This window comes from Heloderma suspectum, chromosome 7, assembly GCF_057233095.1.
Source record: "Heloderma suspectum isolate Gila_16-S chromosome 7, 16-S_ref, whole genome shotgun sequence".
Lineage (NCBI taxonomy): Eukaryota > Metazoa > Chordata > Lepidosauria > Squamata > Helodermatidae > Heloderma > Heloderma suspectum.
Genome location: NC_139464.1, coordinates 25,825,065 through 25,839,581, shown reverse-complemented (window position 1 = coordinate 25,839,581; position 14,517 = coordinate 25,825,065). Strand labels below are relative to the sequence as shown.

The 14,517-nt window shown below is 43.2% G+C and overlaps 1 protein-coding gene across 1 annotated transcript in view; it reads right to left on the bottom strand.

Annotated features, from left to right (window-relative positions):
* Positions 1-11,895, bottom strand: part of SLC6A13 (solute carrier family 6 member 13) — a 64,984-nt gene extending 53,089 nt beyond the window's left edge. Inside the window, exon 1 of the mRNA XM_084811716.1 lies at positions 11,685-11,895. Coding sequence (XP_084667842.1) covers positions 11,685-11,895 — 211 coding nt within the window. The remainder of the gene's footprint in view (positions 1-11,684) is intronic.
* Positions 11,896-14,517: the final 2,622 nt, after the last annotated feature.

Genomic DNA, 14,517 nt, shown 5'->3' with positions numbered 1-14,517 from the left:
ACGTACTTAGCAATGTTTACAACAGCCCTGCAAGGTAGAGTTTACAGCATTCCTACTGTATTATCCCATATTGCAGATAGGGGACAGAGATTGTAATGGAGAAAGTAGAGGCTTCCTGGTTTACAGACCAGTCTCGTAGGTACTAAGCTACACTCGTTCTCACGTGTGGCTGCTAATCAAATCCCACAGACACCTAAGAACATCAGAAGAGCCCTGCTGGATCAGACCAAGGGTCCGTCTAGCCCATCATTCTGTTCACACAGTGGCCAACCAGCTGTAGACCAGGAACCCACAAGCAAGACATGAGTGCAACAGCACCCTCCCACTCAGAGCAGGCCTATTCACTCAGAGCTGAAATAAATCTGCTCCCAAAAATATTCACCTCAAAATTTGCCTCAGCAAACATTGAATATTTTTCAGATATGCTTAGAATACTCTCATCATTTGCCAAATACTTACTCTATTTTTGATATCTATGTTTTAGTTCCGATCTTAATTTCACTATTTGATACTGGGATATTATTTGCTACTTGACATATCGTGGTGCTTCATGTTTGACAGTGTTTGATGCGTGCAAGAATAGTTAAGATTTGGCTACATCCAATAGCTGACATGCAAAATCAAATATTACATGGCATTTAATATTTGATGCCATCCAAAATCAAAGCAATCAAGATATACCTATGAGTCTACATTACATAGCTCTAGCCTATTCAGCAGCTGTCCTCCCTTTTACACAGAACTACCATTTCAGCTGGAAAATGAGGGAACTGAAGCAATTTGTAAGCCTTTTGCTGAATAGTACTTCCAGGTTTGGACAGCTACAGACTCTGGGCATTTCTACATAAGGCTTTTATCCCATACCTGTACCAGAACTTCTGCTTCAGGATTCTTCATGGGATTAAGATCAGCTCCTTTATACATGCTTTTTTCTGGCAGTTTCTTTCTCTGCCTTTCTATATGTTTAATTATACAGCCACTAGATGGCGCTGTGGTATAGTGGAACTGCACAATTATATGGAGAGTTTCATGGCGTCATTCAGGATATACCAGACTTTCACGTTAAGGAAAAACCACAATAATGGTTGCAAAGCATGGGAGAGGCCCTGGAGGAGGAGGACATTGTATAAAGGACCCAGAAACTACCATGAGTGAACAGTCACGAGTGCACAATAAAAGCCTTGTGTAGAAAGACTCTCGGTTCTTTGGCCTTAAATACTAGCCCCTCTTTCAACACTTCCATCCATTCCAAGATCAAGCCAATATTTAACTGACTGAAAAGTTAACATTAAATGCAATTCATTCCTAAATCACTATAACAGTTTCAGCTCTAACTGGACTGAACCTGGCTCCCTATCCTGAAAGCTATACTAGGCTGGCATTGCAAGGCGCAGGACCTGCTTGCAATAACCTATCAAACAGGAGGGGGAAGAAAGCTGGCCCTTCCTCGATTCCTACTTAATAGTAAAGGAGGTTTCTTTGCTAAGCATGGTAGCATGATCCTGCATGTATTTTAGTGGTAAATTTGCAAAAGGTATATAAATTTCAAGTGTAGTACAGTATGCCCCCTTACATACCAACAGGGACCAACAGGGAAATCCTTACAACCTCTTGCTGAAAGAGTCATCCAAGATCTAATTTAAATAGGATGCCGGGTATATTTTTAAAATGCACAACAACAAAAACCTTACCAGTACAGGATTCCATGTGTGCATTAAGTTTGAACTGGGTGTTAGTACCTACATGTGCATTATTAGCATCCCAGGGACCTATGGCCTGGTAGTAAACCATGCCGGAGTGTTAATGCTGCAGCAACTATTCAGTTTAAGTGTACTAGGAAGCACATGGGAGCCCACACAGGTAACTTGGCTTTGTTTTTGTTTGACATTCACAGCACCACACCCAAGCCACACATTCAGCTCAGGGAAGGGAGCTTGTAATTTATGCTACTTTGCTGTAGCTCTCAAAGAAAAAAGCAAGACCTAAACACCCTGTCTCAGGACTACACTTGGGCATATAAGTGTCAGCTTCTGAAAAACCAGAGAGATTTGGGCTTAGGGCTGCTGAGCCTTCACATAAAAATGTGCCCCCACCTCTTTTTAAAGACTGAGGCACCAGGAGAGAATACAGTCACTGGGTCTCCTACTCCCCTTACTGTTGCTGGTTCCTTCTCCATCATCCTCACCCTTCCCTGGGGCAAAACTAGAGCCCTTCTCCTTCCTGTAGCAGACAAGGGAGGAGTGCCAGGATGCATAAATCTTTTGTTTTCTGTAATGTTCACATTTTTCCAAACACGAGTTCATTCCATCCTGTTTCTGCCTTGGTTTGCAATTCTTTAAAATAATCTGCACAAAAATTCTGCATCGGGGGTTGGACTTGATGGCCTGGTAGGCCCCTTCCAACCCTACTATTCTATGATTCTATGATAATTCATATGCATTTTTGTATGCATTTCCCAATATATGCATTTTTTTCAAATGATTTTCCCTAATATATGCTTTTTTCTATGCTATTTCCTCTAATGTCAGAATTTTTGTATGCAGTTATTGATCGGAGTCAGAAGCACTGAACTTCCTAGAGACTCTCAAGAAAGTAGAAGCTAAAATGCAGCTAATGGGAAAAGTTTGTCTTTCCTTTTCACGGCTTTGATCACATTCCATATGAAGCTGTGCCAAAGAAGAAAGCCTTAAGGCACTTAGGGAATGTGTTTAGGACCAGACTTCTGCAGGTTTCCAAGGAAAGCCAACAAGTGCTACCAGAGTTCAGAGGTTAGAGGCGACCTGTGTTCAAATCCACTCATAGCCACAAAATGTATTAGGTGGCCTTGAGCCAAACACAGGGTTGTTTCAAGGATAAGATGGAGGGGCATGTATGTTGCCCCAAGCTCCTAAGAATAATGGTGGAATAAAAATGTAATTAATATGAATGTGCCTGTATGTATTCTCATGATATAGACTTGGCACATGAATGGTTTATTAAATTTATACACCACTCAATCCATAAGAAATATCCAAGCAGTGACAAAAACAAATCCAATATAATACAATGCAGATAAGGCAACCCATGCTTAAAAACAACCCTAAAACCAGGCTTAACAAACAACGGCAAGCATATAGGCTGGGGAAGCTTGCATGAAAGGAAGGTTTTGAGCAAGCGACGGAAACCCAACCATGATTATGCTTCCTTAATGCCCGTTTTTAGAGTACAAGAATTAAAAAATGTGTTTACAAGGTTGCAGCCAGTTTGAAGTTAAGGTTTTCCCCAAAATGTAGTGTACCAGACTCATGACAAGTAGCTTATGCGTAACCCATTTGATCTCCACCCTACTCTGAGGAGCAATTCCTTCATGCAATATTAAACAAGGATGTTTGTTTTCACTCTACAAATGTTATGTGGCGGCCTTTCTTCTGACATGGCCACTTGAAGCATTTTGTGTAATGATACTTCCACATAGGAAACTGCGCATTTCCTGCATGTACCATGTTGTATGTGATGAAAGTACATGTCTATTGTGCCAAAAGTACACATAGAGTGAACCTACATTTGATGTTGAATTCACATGGTGAAACAGACATACTTGTTCATCACACACGTAGGTAGGAAACTGGTAATATATGAAGCAGCCTTTAGGCAACTTCACATGGGCTATAACACTTGGATCTTTATTGTCCTTTCCATTTCTGTTCCTCCACTCCATTTTTCATCTCTTCAGCATTCCTGCATCATATACATGCCTGCAGCAATAAACCATCTTGATTCCTTCTTCAGTCCCTCCTTCAAACCATCTTTCTAAACTCATTTGCTAGTACTTTATCCTTAGCTCTCAGGATTCTATAGGCTTATTTGTTTTATTTATTCAGAAGCTCTGTAAAGTGGAGCTAAGAGTCTCCCACTGAGGGCATCTGAGCTGATGGTGACTGACCAGAGAAGATCCTGGGGCCGTGGTGAATAGCTCAATGAAATCATCAACCCACTGTGCAGCAGCTGTGAAAAAAGTTAATTCTATGCTGGGGATCATTAAGAAAGGAATTGATAATGAAACTGCTAATATTGTAATGCTTTGATGTAAATCTATGGTATCACCACACTTGGAATACTGTGTACCGTTCTACTGATTGCACCTCAAACAGGATATTAGGGCAGTACCCAATGCTGCCTGTGCACCTCTGCTGATTATATTGCGCCAGTAAGACATACCTGCTGGAGCAAACAAGCTGAAATACTTGTTTCTAGAACAGGACAAGTCAGCAGAGATCTCTTCTGCAACCTCCACTGACCTATTCCATTTGAGAAAGGAGTGTTTTGGCTCATTTCCAGTTACTTTAAAAAGCACTAGATTCCCATTGTGCTGGCAGTGGGCCCTGGTGGCACATGGACAGTGTTGGATACTGCCTTATAGAGTTGTGAAAGGTACAGAAAAAGGCAACCAAAATGATCAGGGGGCTGGACTGGAGGAACTTCCCTATGAGAAAAGGTTACAACATTTGGGGCTCTTAAGCTTAGAAACAGGGTGAGTAAGGCAGGGGGGACATGATAGTCATTTATTAAGTTATGTACAGTACGGAGAACATGGAGAGACATAAATGTTTCTCCTTCTTTCATAATACTAGAACTGAGGGTGATCCAATGAAGCTGAATGGTGAGAGATTCAGGACAGACAGAACAAAGTCATTCTTTCTACAGAACATAGTTAAAGTGGGATTTGCTGCCACAAATGTAGTGAAGTCTATCCACTTGGATGGCTTTAAAGTGATTAGACAACTTCATGGATGATAAAACTATCAGTGGCTACTAGTCATGATGGCTATATATTACCTCCAGCATCAGAGACAGTATCCCTCTTAATACCAGTTGCTGGGGGAACATGAGCATTCATGTAGTGTTGTGGGCCTCACCCAGGCATCCAATTGGCCACTGTGGGAACAAAACGCTGGTCTGATCCAGCAAGGCTCTTCTTATGTTCTAATGCTAAGAGGCCATAGTTGTTAAAGGGGTATAAAACTGAGAAGCTATAAAATAGATAAGGTTTCTACATACCTAGATAGAGATAGCATGGCCACAGTTACCCATATTCTGGTAATCTCCTATTTAGACCAGTTGCTTCAAAACAAAGCCGCAAGATTATTAACTGGAGCTGTGTATTTTGATATTATGCTGGTGCTTTACGACCTATCTTGGCTCTCAGTCTGTTTCTGGGCCCATTTTAAAGTGTTTGTCCTAATCTATAAAGTCTTTAATGGGACCAGGTTACCTGAAAGAGTGCATTCTCCCATATTTACCTATCCAGACCTTCCAATCCTCTTTGGAGGCCCTGGTTGGTATGTCCCCACCAAGTGGAGTGAGGTGGATAGCCACTAACAGGAGGGCTTTCTCAATGTTGTCACAGCAGCTGTGGAATAGCCTCCTCAGAGAGGCTGCCTGGCACCTTTTAATGGTTTTTTCGACACCAGGTAAAAACTTTTCTATTCATTCAGGTTTCCCTAAACAAACTGATCATTTAAATAAACCAAGGTTTCAGCATTTAGTGAGGGTTTTTTTTTTAACTTAAGCTGCTAATTATTCTATCTCTGCCAGAAGGATTTATACTATATTTTATGGGGGGGGGGGTCTAATTATTGTATTTCTAACACTGTATTTATTTTGCTTTTTGCTCTGTAAGCTGCCCAGATAATATGTTGATGCATGGCCACATAAAAGTAATAAATAAATCCATCTGCTGAGGTTCAGACCTCCTGACTCAGGGATGTAGCATGGGAGCTCAAAGGTGATGGGCAGAACCTATCTATCATCATGTGATGATTTTTTAAAGAGAGATCAAGCCACTATCTGCAATGCAGGATTATTGCCCACAGTAGTGGGATTCCAAAATATATTATGCCTTAGTGGTGTCCTTCTCACTCACTTTCTGTCTTAGGCAGATATATTGAGCCTTGCAAAAGATTCTAGGGAAAGGGGGTGGTTTAAATTTTAGAATATGAAGAAGACTGGTGAGGAATCCCAGTGAGTATAGCCTCCCCTTTGGCTTCTGGTTTCTCAAGCCTGAGAACTAGCTGTTTATGTTGGAGATCCTGGATACTTCCAGATAAGGCTTTTGATGCCATCGCCTTGCCTCATTCACAGATGTTTACTAGGGGCCCAGATGATGTCATCTTCTACTCAAAATTGTGCCATGTTTTCCCACCACTTCTTCCTTCTTCTTTTTTCCTTATTAGATTTTCTGCATTAAGAAAAAAAGAAGGTAGAAGAGCTGCACAGTACCTTCTGGTTGCTAGAGCTAGAAGCCCTCTGTCCAGAAGCACCCCCTGAAAAAGATAAAATCCTGAAACATTAGGTTGAACCTTGCAACTTCACAACCCTAGTGGTACTTCTAGATGGAGAGCTCCTAGTGCTAGCAGTCAGAAGACACTGTGCAGCTGTTCCATCTTTTTCCCTTAACAGATTTTCAGCATTAAGAAAAAAGATGGGAAAAGCCGTAAGAAAACACAGGAGGATCATGAGTGGAAGACAACGGGCATCTCTACACCAGCCTAAAACCCTGCATTTAAAACAGGGCGCTCTGCTTCCGTTTTAAATGCAGGATCACATCACAGCTCCCTTTTTCACATGCTCCCCTTTCCCCCTCCTTCTCCCGATATTTGAGTCTTCCATTATCTTTCATCGATCTCACTTCTCTTCTTGCCACTTTTCCTCTTTTCACAGAGGGAACTCAAGCAGAAGACAATGGGGTAATTTGACAGCTCATTATCTGCGATCTATTTAAAAATGGAACAAAGGGCATTTAGCGCAGGACACGCCTTGGAGGTACATGGTGTCATGTAAAGAGCCCACAAACTTCTGTGAAGGAGCAGTCTCAATCGCACGATAAAAGCTCCATGTGAAGAAAGCCAATATCTGGACACACACACCCCATTCTGCGGACAATGAAGGAGGATGGCACCATAAAAGCCTTGTCTGAAAGCACCCTAAATATCAATAAGTCCCAATGCTTCAAAAAGCCAATCATGCACAAAACCAAGCTGTAGGGGGGTGCCTCTGCTTTTTCCATCCCAGGAGTGAAAAATTTATGTTGCTGTTCTCTCAGCTTCTGAATCTATTACAGAAGTCTAGGGGGAAACTGTTGAAAGGCTAGGGTTGCAATCCTAACACACATTGGATTCAGTGGACCTTACTTCCAAGTACACATGCATAGGCGCTGTAAAAGCAGGAGGAATTCAAAGCAAACCCAAGTTCAGGAACTTTCCAGATTCACAAACATAAAAACAAGAACTCTCCCCTCTAATCCCACCTCAGAAATAAAATTCTCAAGCACAAGAGAAAAAAAAAACAAAATGAAAGCTAGTGTGAAAGAAAGTAACTAACTAGCTAATCCCCTTCATGCTGTCAGGATGGGAAAGCGGTTTAGGTAGACCCGCTAGGCAAATCCAAGAGATTTCAGGCCAGAGTTCATAACCTATTCACCAAGAACTCTATGTGTTGCGAGTCCTCTTAACCTGTTTTCGTATAGGTTTCTGATAAGTCAGATTAAGGAAATACTTCTCAAAAACAAAACAGGGAGAATAATTCCCAGTTCAGTCCTTGGGTCTTTTTTTCCAGAACGCGCGCGCACACACACTCACACAGGGCAGGGAAGTGTTGTAGCAAATCACTGCCCTTGAGCTTTTAAAAGTATTTTAAAGGAAACATGCTCTTTAAAATACTACAGAAGCCTAGGGATTATCTTAACTGAAGAAAACAACTATTCATTTTATACAGCTCTTTTGATTTAAAATCCTACTGAAGACAATGACTGTAATTTTTACTTCAGGATAACTGGTTGAGATGAACACCTGTATCTCACAACTACAACTTATCTCACCAGTGGCAAAGGTACAGACAGGGATAAACACATTTCCTTGACGTTATTTTTTCATGTCAAAATAGAATCATGGGCCCTTGTTCTAGAAGGTGTGGCTACTTAGTCCTGGGGTGACAGGAGAAAGACCACATGAAAGACGACATGAGAAAGACCACTAATCCACCTACAGATCGTTCCCAGGTCCCCAGGAAGTGCTTCTGTTGTGAGGGAAAATGTTGTTTGCCAGCATGCCAACCCCTAACACAAGTTGCTGCTGGAAAACTGATATTCTTGCCCTAACATTATTTGCCGTGTGGAAAATAGTTTCACTCATGACATGAGGACTTTCGGGATAGTACCTGTGACATCACTGTCGCGTTGGCACCAATGGAGAGCTTTTTATATAAGCATTCTGGCTGCGTGAGGAGGAAGTTCCAATCATGCTGTGGGGGGAAGAAATAAGTCTTCCCTCCCCATAAGATATTGTTCCTTCTCTGTAATAAAGGGAAAATGAGATACCTAGCTGCATGCTACATATCAAGAGAATGCAGGTTTGCCCCTTGCCTACTAAGTCCGTATATACCTGCCCAGCCCCTAAGATGATCTTCAGTGGCCCTCCTCTGGGTGCAGATGATACTGGCCTTACTTTCAGGGCTGCCATTAAGATTACTGAGGCAGTGTAAACCCAACTAACAAACAAAAGCCCCGTAGCACCTTAAAGACTAAACAAAGCTGTTATGGCATAAGTTTTCATGGACAAGAATCCACTTCATCAAGTGCATGAAGGGTAACCCTCAGTTTGCACATGCACACAGGTGTGTATGTGGGGGGAGTGGTAAACAGTGGGGTTACATGGCCTTGGAATGCAAGAAGTACAGGCTGAGACTATTCAAAGTGTGCAAAATAAGCATAGCGCTCATCACTACAGCAATAGTACGGTACAGAATAGGGTGGCCAGGTGTCCTACTTTACAGCCCTTTCTTTGAGGCGCTGGCCAGTTCAAATCTGGCTTAAAATCACAATAAGAACCATAACAAGGGGGGGCGCAGAGGGCTTGAGGTTGCCCGTCCACAGTGAGCACCTGGACAGCATTAGACTGCGCGGGCACTGGTCACTTCAGGCACAATCCTACGCAAGTTTAAACAGAAGGAAGTCCTACCATTCCCATCGTGGCCCAGCCGTGATGGCTGGCTGGGGCATTCTGGGAGTTTTAGGGCTTTTTTCTGTCTAAATATGCATAGGATTCTGCCCTTAGTCAGGCTTCTCCACTCAGCTAAGATGTCTTGCATTCCTATTTAAATCATAGTTATTTCTAAATTTGCACCTATACATATACATTTGAATACGGACAACATATGGACATATTATACAAATTGGTGTCCTCTTTAGTGCTCTTTATAGCAATCATCCTAAATATGCTTGGTTAATTAAACACCTGTAGTGGGATAGGAAGCCATTGTCTTCATTCAAGCTCAGTGCAATAGAACTCAATTTCTTGATAAGTTGTGTCACACTGGAGATAGTACACATGAAGCACCTTCAACACTTGGCGTGCTATACAAATGCAAAGTGTTTTCATTTACCCTAACAAGTAATCGTGTTCCCAGTGGGCAAAATTCATGACAGAGAAACCTTTCAAAGTGTATTTTTCCAGCTTGAGGGATCTTTTCCCTCTCCTCCCAGATAAAAGTTACATACTGTATCATATTCATGCTACTTAACTCCCCTGCATATACATTTAAGGGGGTGGGACATGAATAGCGTATTTGGGACATGAATAGCGTATTTGGGACATGCTAGTTCTACAAGCGAGAAGCTAATTTCAGATTTCAACACATGGCAACAATACTCCCTTCCACCGTACACACTAGTTTCCTACAGCCACAACATACTTCAATATTTCTCAATGGCTGGAGGTTAAAACAAAGGACAATCAGGAATAATACTCCTTAAAAGAAGGGACAACTAGCTGAACTTGCTCTTGGAGAAATACAATTAAGCTGTCCATTATGGTAATCACTAGGCCAAGAGAATGGTCTGAATGCACATAATTTTGCCCTACTACTGAACCTAAAGGCCAAGTTACATCTTTAAGACGCAATTGGCCATTCTCTTTCCCAGCAAAGCTGATGCTGAGGCACCAGGCACTGACCTGGATCAAGACTATTGTGGATGGGGGGGGGGGAGTTAACGTTCCTCCCAACTGAAAGTCCCTCCCCCTCCCAAAGCTGGGAGATTTGCCCCTGAAGTTGAACCAAATAGCAAGAGGGATGATTTTCAGCAGGAAAATGGCACATGGACAAAGGGTGAACCTCCCTCCCCATGTGCCACAGTCCTGGTTTGGCTCAGACAGTTCTCACAGCAGCTTTTGTTAAAGGAGCTACCAGTTTAAGCACACTTTTTAAAGCTTGTGTTTGATGTGACATGTAGCTTGGTCCTGAGTGCGTCTGCTTGAAGAAGACCAGGATATACATATAACCAACCAGGGCCGGTTCCAGGGTTGAGGGGACAAATGCCCTTCATGGCCCTCTCCTACATCAGAGCCCCTCAGGCCAACGGCTTACGCAACAGCGGTGGCAGACAAGGACAAACCACCATCACAAATGGCCCATAATTAGCCAAAGAAACACTGCATTGGATACACTGGAGCATTGTGGGAAATTTGAATGGGGCCTCAGAGCTGCCCACTGCCTGCCAAAGTAGGCTCAGAGTAGACATCAGTGCCAGCTATGGTGCCAAGGTGTCCTATTTCGCAGTCCTCTGTTTGAAGGTGTCCTCTATTTGATGGACAGCCTAGTCCAAGGCTGGTTTCAAGTCAAAGAACCATAAGGAAGGAGAGCAGGGGCCTTGAAGCTGCCCATCAACCACACGTGGACAGCAGACCAAGCTGGCCCACAGGTCCCCTAGTCAGTCTTCTCTGTTATGGTGAGAAGTATTGTATTTCTATTTAAATTATAATGATTTCTAAATTTGCATCTATATATAAAATTAGCACATGGAAATGTTATAAAAATCGGTGTCCTCTTTTTTGGTGTGTAAGTGGCCAGTGAGCCCTGATGGGGCCCTGGGAGCTGTAAAACTGTAAAGCAGCTGTGTGTGTGTGGGCAGTCTGATTTTGGTCACAGCAGCACAGATGGGAGCTCTTTAACCTTTTCTCCCAGAACCATTTCCCCAATCTTAAAACAGTTCTCCCCTCCACCTCCCATTGCTTCAGTCCAAAATCAGAGACCTCTACAGTTGCACTGAAGTTTTTGTTTTACGTCATGTAATGGAACCAATTACTTAGGGAGGTGGTGGGCTCTCCCACTTGGCAGGCATTCAAGATGAAGCCGGACAACCATCTGTCAGGGATGCTTTGACTTGGATTCCTGCATTGGGCAGGGGGTTGGACTCGATGGTTTATAGACCCCTTCCAACCCTACTATTCTATGATTCTATGTGTGATGTGACCCACAGGATACACCCCCTCCTCACACTGGTTCTCGGTAATAAATTGCACAAGTAACTGGCTGCATCTCTAGTCCTTCCACTGTTCTAGGGTCATTGCATGGTAATGCGGGGAGAGCACTGAGCTTGGATGGGAAGCTCTCTGGGTCACTTTGTTCAAGTTCTTCTCCCTCACCCTAACCCAGGTGAAGGCGCTGTTTTGAGGATAAACAGTATAAACATTGCAAAGTATTTTGTATGTGGAAAAAAGAGCTGCCACCAGGTACACTTTTGTTGCCAGGGGGATAAAATTGCCAAGTGCACGCCTGAGCGTTTGAATGCTCCTCAAATCAGTGGAAAAAGAGTCTCGTCATTGAGAACTTCGACACACGGATGTATTTGCTAGAACAAGAACTGCACTTACCGCCACCATTCTTGTAACAGAGATAAGGGAACCGCCAGACATTCCCTAAACCAATGATTTCCCCAGCCACAGACAGCACATATTCCAGCTTGTTGTTCCAGTGGTCTCGTTCTAATGTTTCATTCGCTGCTTCTTTTTTCTTCTTCTTTTCCTCAGTGGGCTGTGCAGGTACTTCTCCATTGATAACTGCCCCGGGGACTCTGTAATCCATTCCACCTTCAAAAGATCAGTGCCGCCTTTCTCCCCCCCACTGTTATTGCTTACAACAATCAAAATTCAAGCTGGAATAGAAGTGAGAGACAAACTCAGGGACACACTCAAAAGTTCACACCACAGTTGCCTTGCTTACAACAGCAGGAGATGTTGATGTTCCTTGTGCACAAGCTGTACCCATAGACTTTACTGAGGTAGGGAGTATTTACTTTGGATTAGAAGAACACTGTCAGCTTAAATTTTTAAGAGAGTCATTGCAAAATGTTCTGGTTTCTCACAGAGCATCCTTTCAGCCAGCATTCACTGATATTTTGCACACCACCAGGTATTTTGTTTATTTACTTCCCCTTTTTATTTTAACTTATTTCACTTGTAAAAACAATTCAGTGAAAATATTGCAACCCTGTTTACTTTTCTAAAAGTGAGCCCAGAAACACTGGGTTCCATTGCACTTCTTGGGACAACATGTGCTCCTGTTACTGACCCATTGTCTCTTTCCCAGACCCATAAAAGCAATCCTATAGTACCCTCATTATTGCTGCCCCATAGCAAACATTTTTGCAGTGCAATGATACCCTATTCGCCTTGGGACCAGGATACCCATCTCGAAGTATTGCCTAGGATCATATCAGCCTGCCCATATATTAAGACTTTCTTCAGAGTGCCCCCTGCCTGGTATCTAATGTGAGGCAGGTGGCAACACACGAGAAGGCCTTCTTAGTGGTGGCACATTGGCTGTGGAATGCTGTTGCCAGGAGGGTTTGCTTAGCACCTATTTTGCTACTTTTTTGGCACCAGACCTTTCAACAGTTTTTCTTCTTCTGGAATTGGTTTTCAGCTGCTTTTATGTGCTGTTTTTATTAATTACTTAATTTTAATAGTGTGGGTTTTTCTGATTGATTGTATTTTTATTTTAATATGTTCCAAAATCTTTTAGGAGGGTGAGATATAAAAAATTAAATAAAACAAAAATGTGGCAGACAAAATGTTTTGTTAACACACCATGAGACAGCGATATGAACTGTTCACAGAAATTACCAGAAGGGGGCTCCAACTGGATATATCTGGTACAACATATCAAATTAGGGAGCATGCATTAGCACACTCAGGGCATCTCTATACCAGCCTAACATCCTGCATTTAAAACGGGGCTTTCTGCTTCCATTTTAAATGCAGGATCACAATGACTCCCTCTTTCACCCGCTTCCTTTCCCCCTTCCCCTTTCCCCCTCTTTCTCCCCATATCTGAGTCTTCCATTCTCTTTCATTGATCTCGCTCGTCTTCTTGCCACTTTTCCTCTTTTCACGGAGGGAACTGAAGTGGAACACAATGGGGTAATTTGAGAGCTCATAATCTGCAGTCTATTTAAAAACAGAACAAAGGGCATTTAGCACAGGAGACGCCTTGGAGGTTCACTGCATCATGTAAAGAGCCCGCAAACTTCCTTGAAGGAGCAATCTCAATTGCAGGATAAAAGCTCAATGTGAAGAAAGCCTCAATACTAAGAGGGGCCATAGCTCAGTGGTGGAGCACCTGCTTTGCACACAGAAGGTCCCAGGTTCAATCCCCAACACCTCCAGGGAGAGCTAGGAAAGAACCCTGCCTGAAACGCTGGAGAGCTGCTGCCAGTCAGTGTCAACAATACTGGGCTAGATGGACCAATAGTCTGACTCAGTATAAGTCAGCTTCCTATGTTCCTATTTTTAAAAAGAAGAAGAGCATGATGCTGGCCCCACTCCAAGGATACATGGCTCCCTGACCCCACATGAGCACGGATGTCTGAAAAGGGGAGGCTCACTCACATCATCTTTCATGGGCTCTGGAACTCTGATCACGTGGGATTCCAGGTCTCAGAGAACTCTATGCAAGTAGGCTGCCATGGCTGGGGACCACACAGCTCAACTAACGCTTTCAGACATCAAAGGCTGCCTCAAGCCATTGGCCCATCTAGCTCAGTGCTCTCTACTCTGACTGGCAGTACCTCCCCAAGGTTTCAGACAGGTCTTTCCCAGCTGTACCTGGATCTTCTGCATGCAAAGCAGGTACTCTACCACTGAGGTCCCCTTCAGGTGCCCTACAGCATTTAACAAATTATCTATCACCACCACCACCACCACATTTCAGTCTGGTGATCCAATCTATGGTGTGCTTGGCTAGAGTTTTATGATGAGACATGGAATCTACTGAGTGGGATCAGGAGAAGTGGCAGGGTTACTAGAAGAGGCTTGGGTTTCTGACAGCACAATCACATGCATGTCTGCTCAAAAGTAAGTCCCACTGACTTAAGTGAGGCCCACTCCCAGGTAAGTAGGGACCACACTCTTAGCCACTTTTTGTTAAAAAGTGGTTTTTTGTCTTTAGGGTTCTTCCTACTGGATTTCCCAAAATATCCATTGTGCATGAGGAAGATACACACTCTGTCATTGATAGCCTGCCCGCTTCCTCCCACCTTACCCCATGCCTCAGCCCCAGAAGCCATCAAAAGGAAGCTGCTACTGGAAGGAACTGCATGGGAGGGAAGGAGACATTCAGGCTGTAATCAAACAAAGGCTGAGGGAGACATCGGATTTAGGCCTGGGATGGGAGAAATAACTGGTTAGCACTGAGAATGTTCCTGGT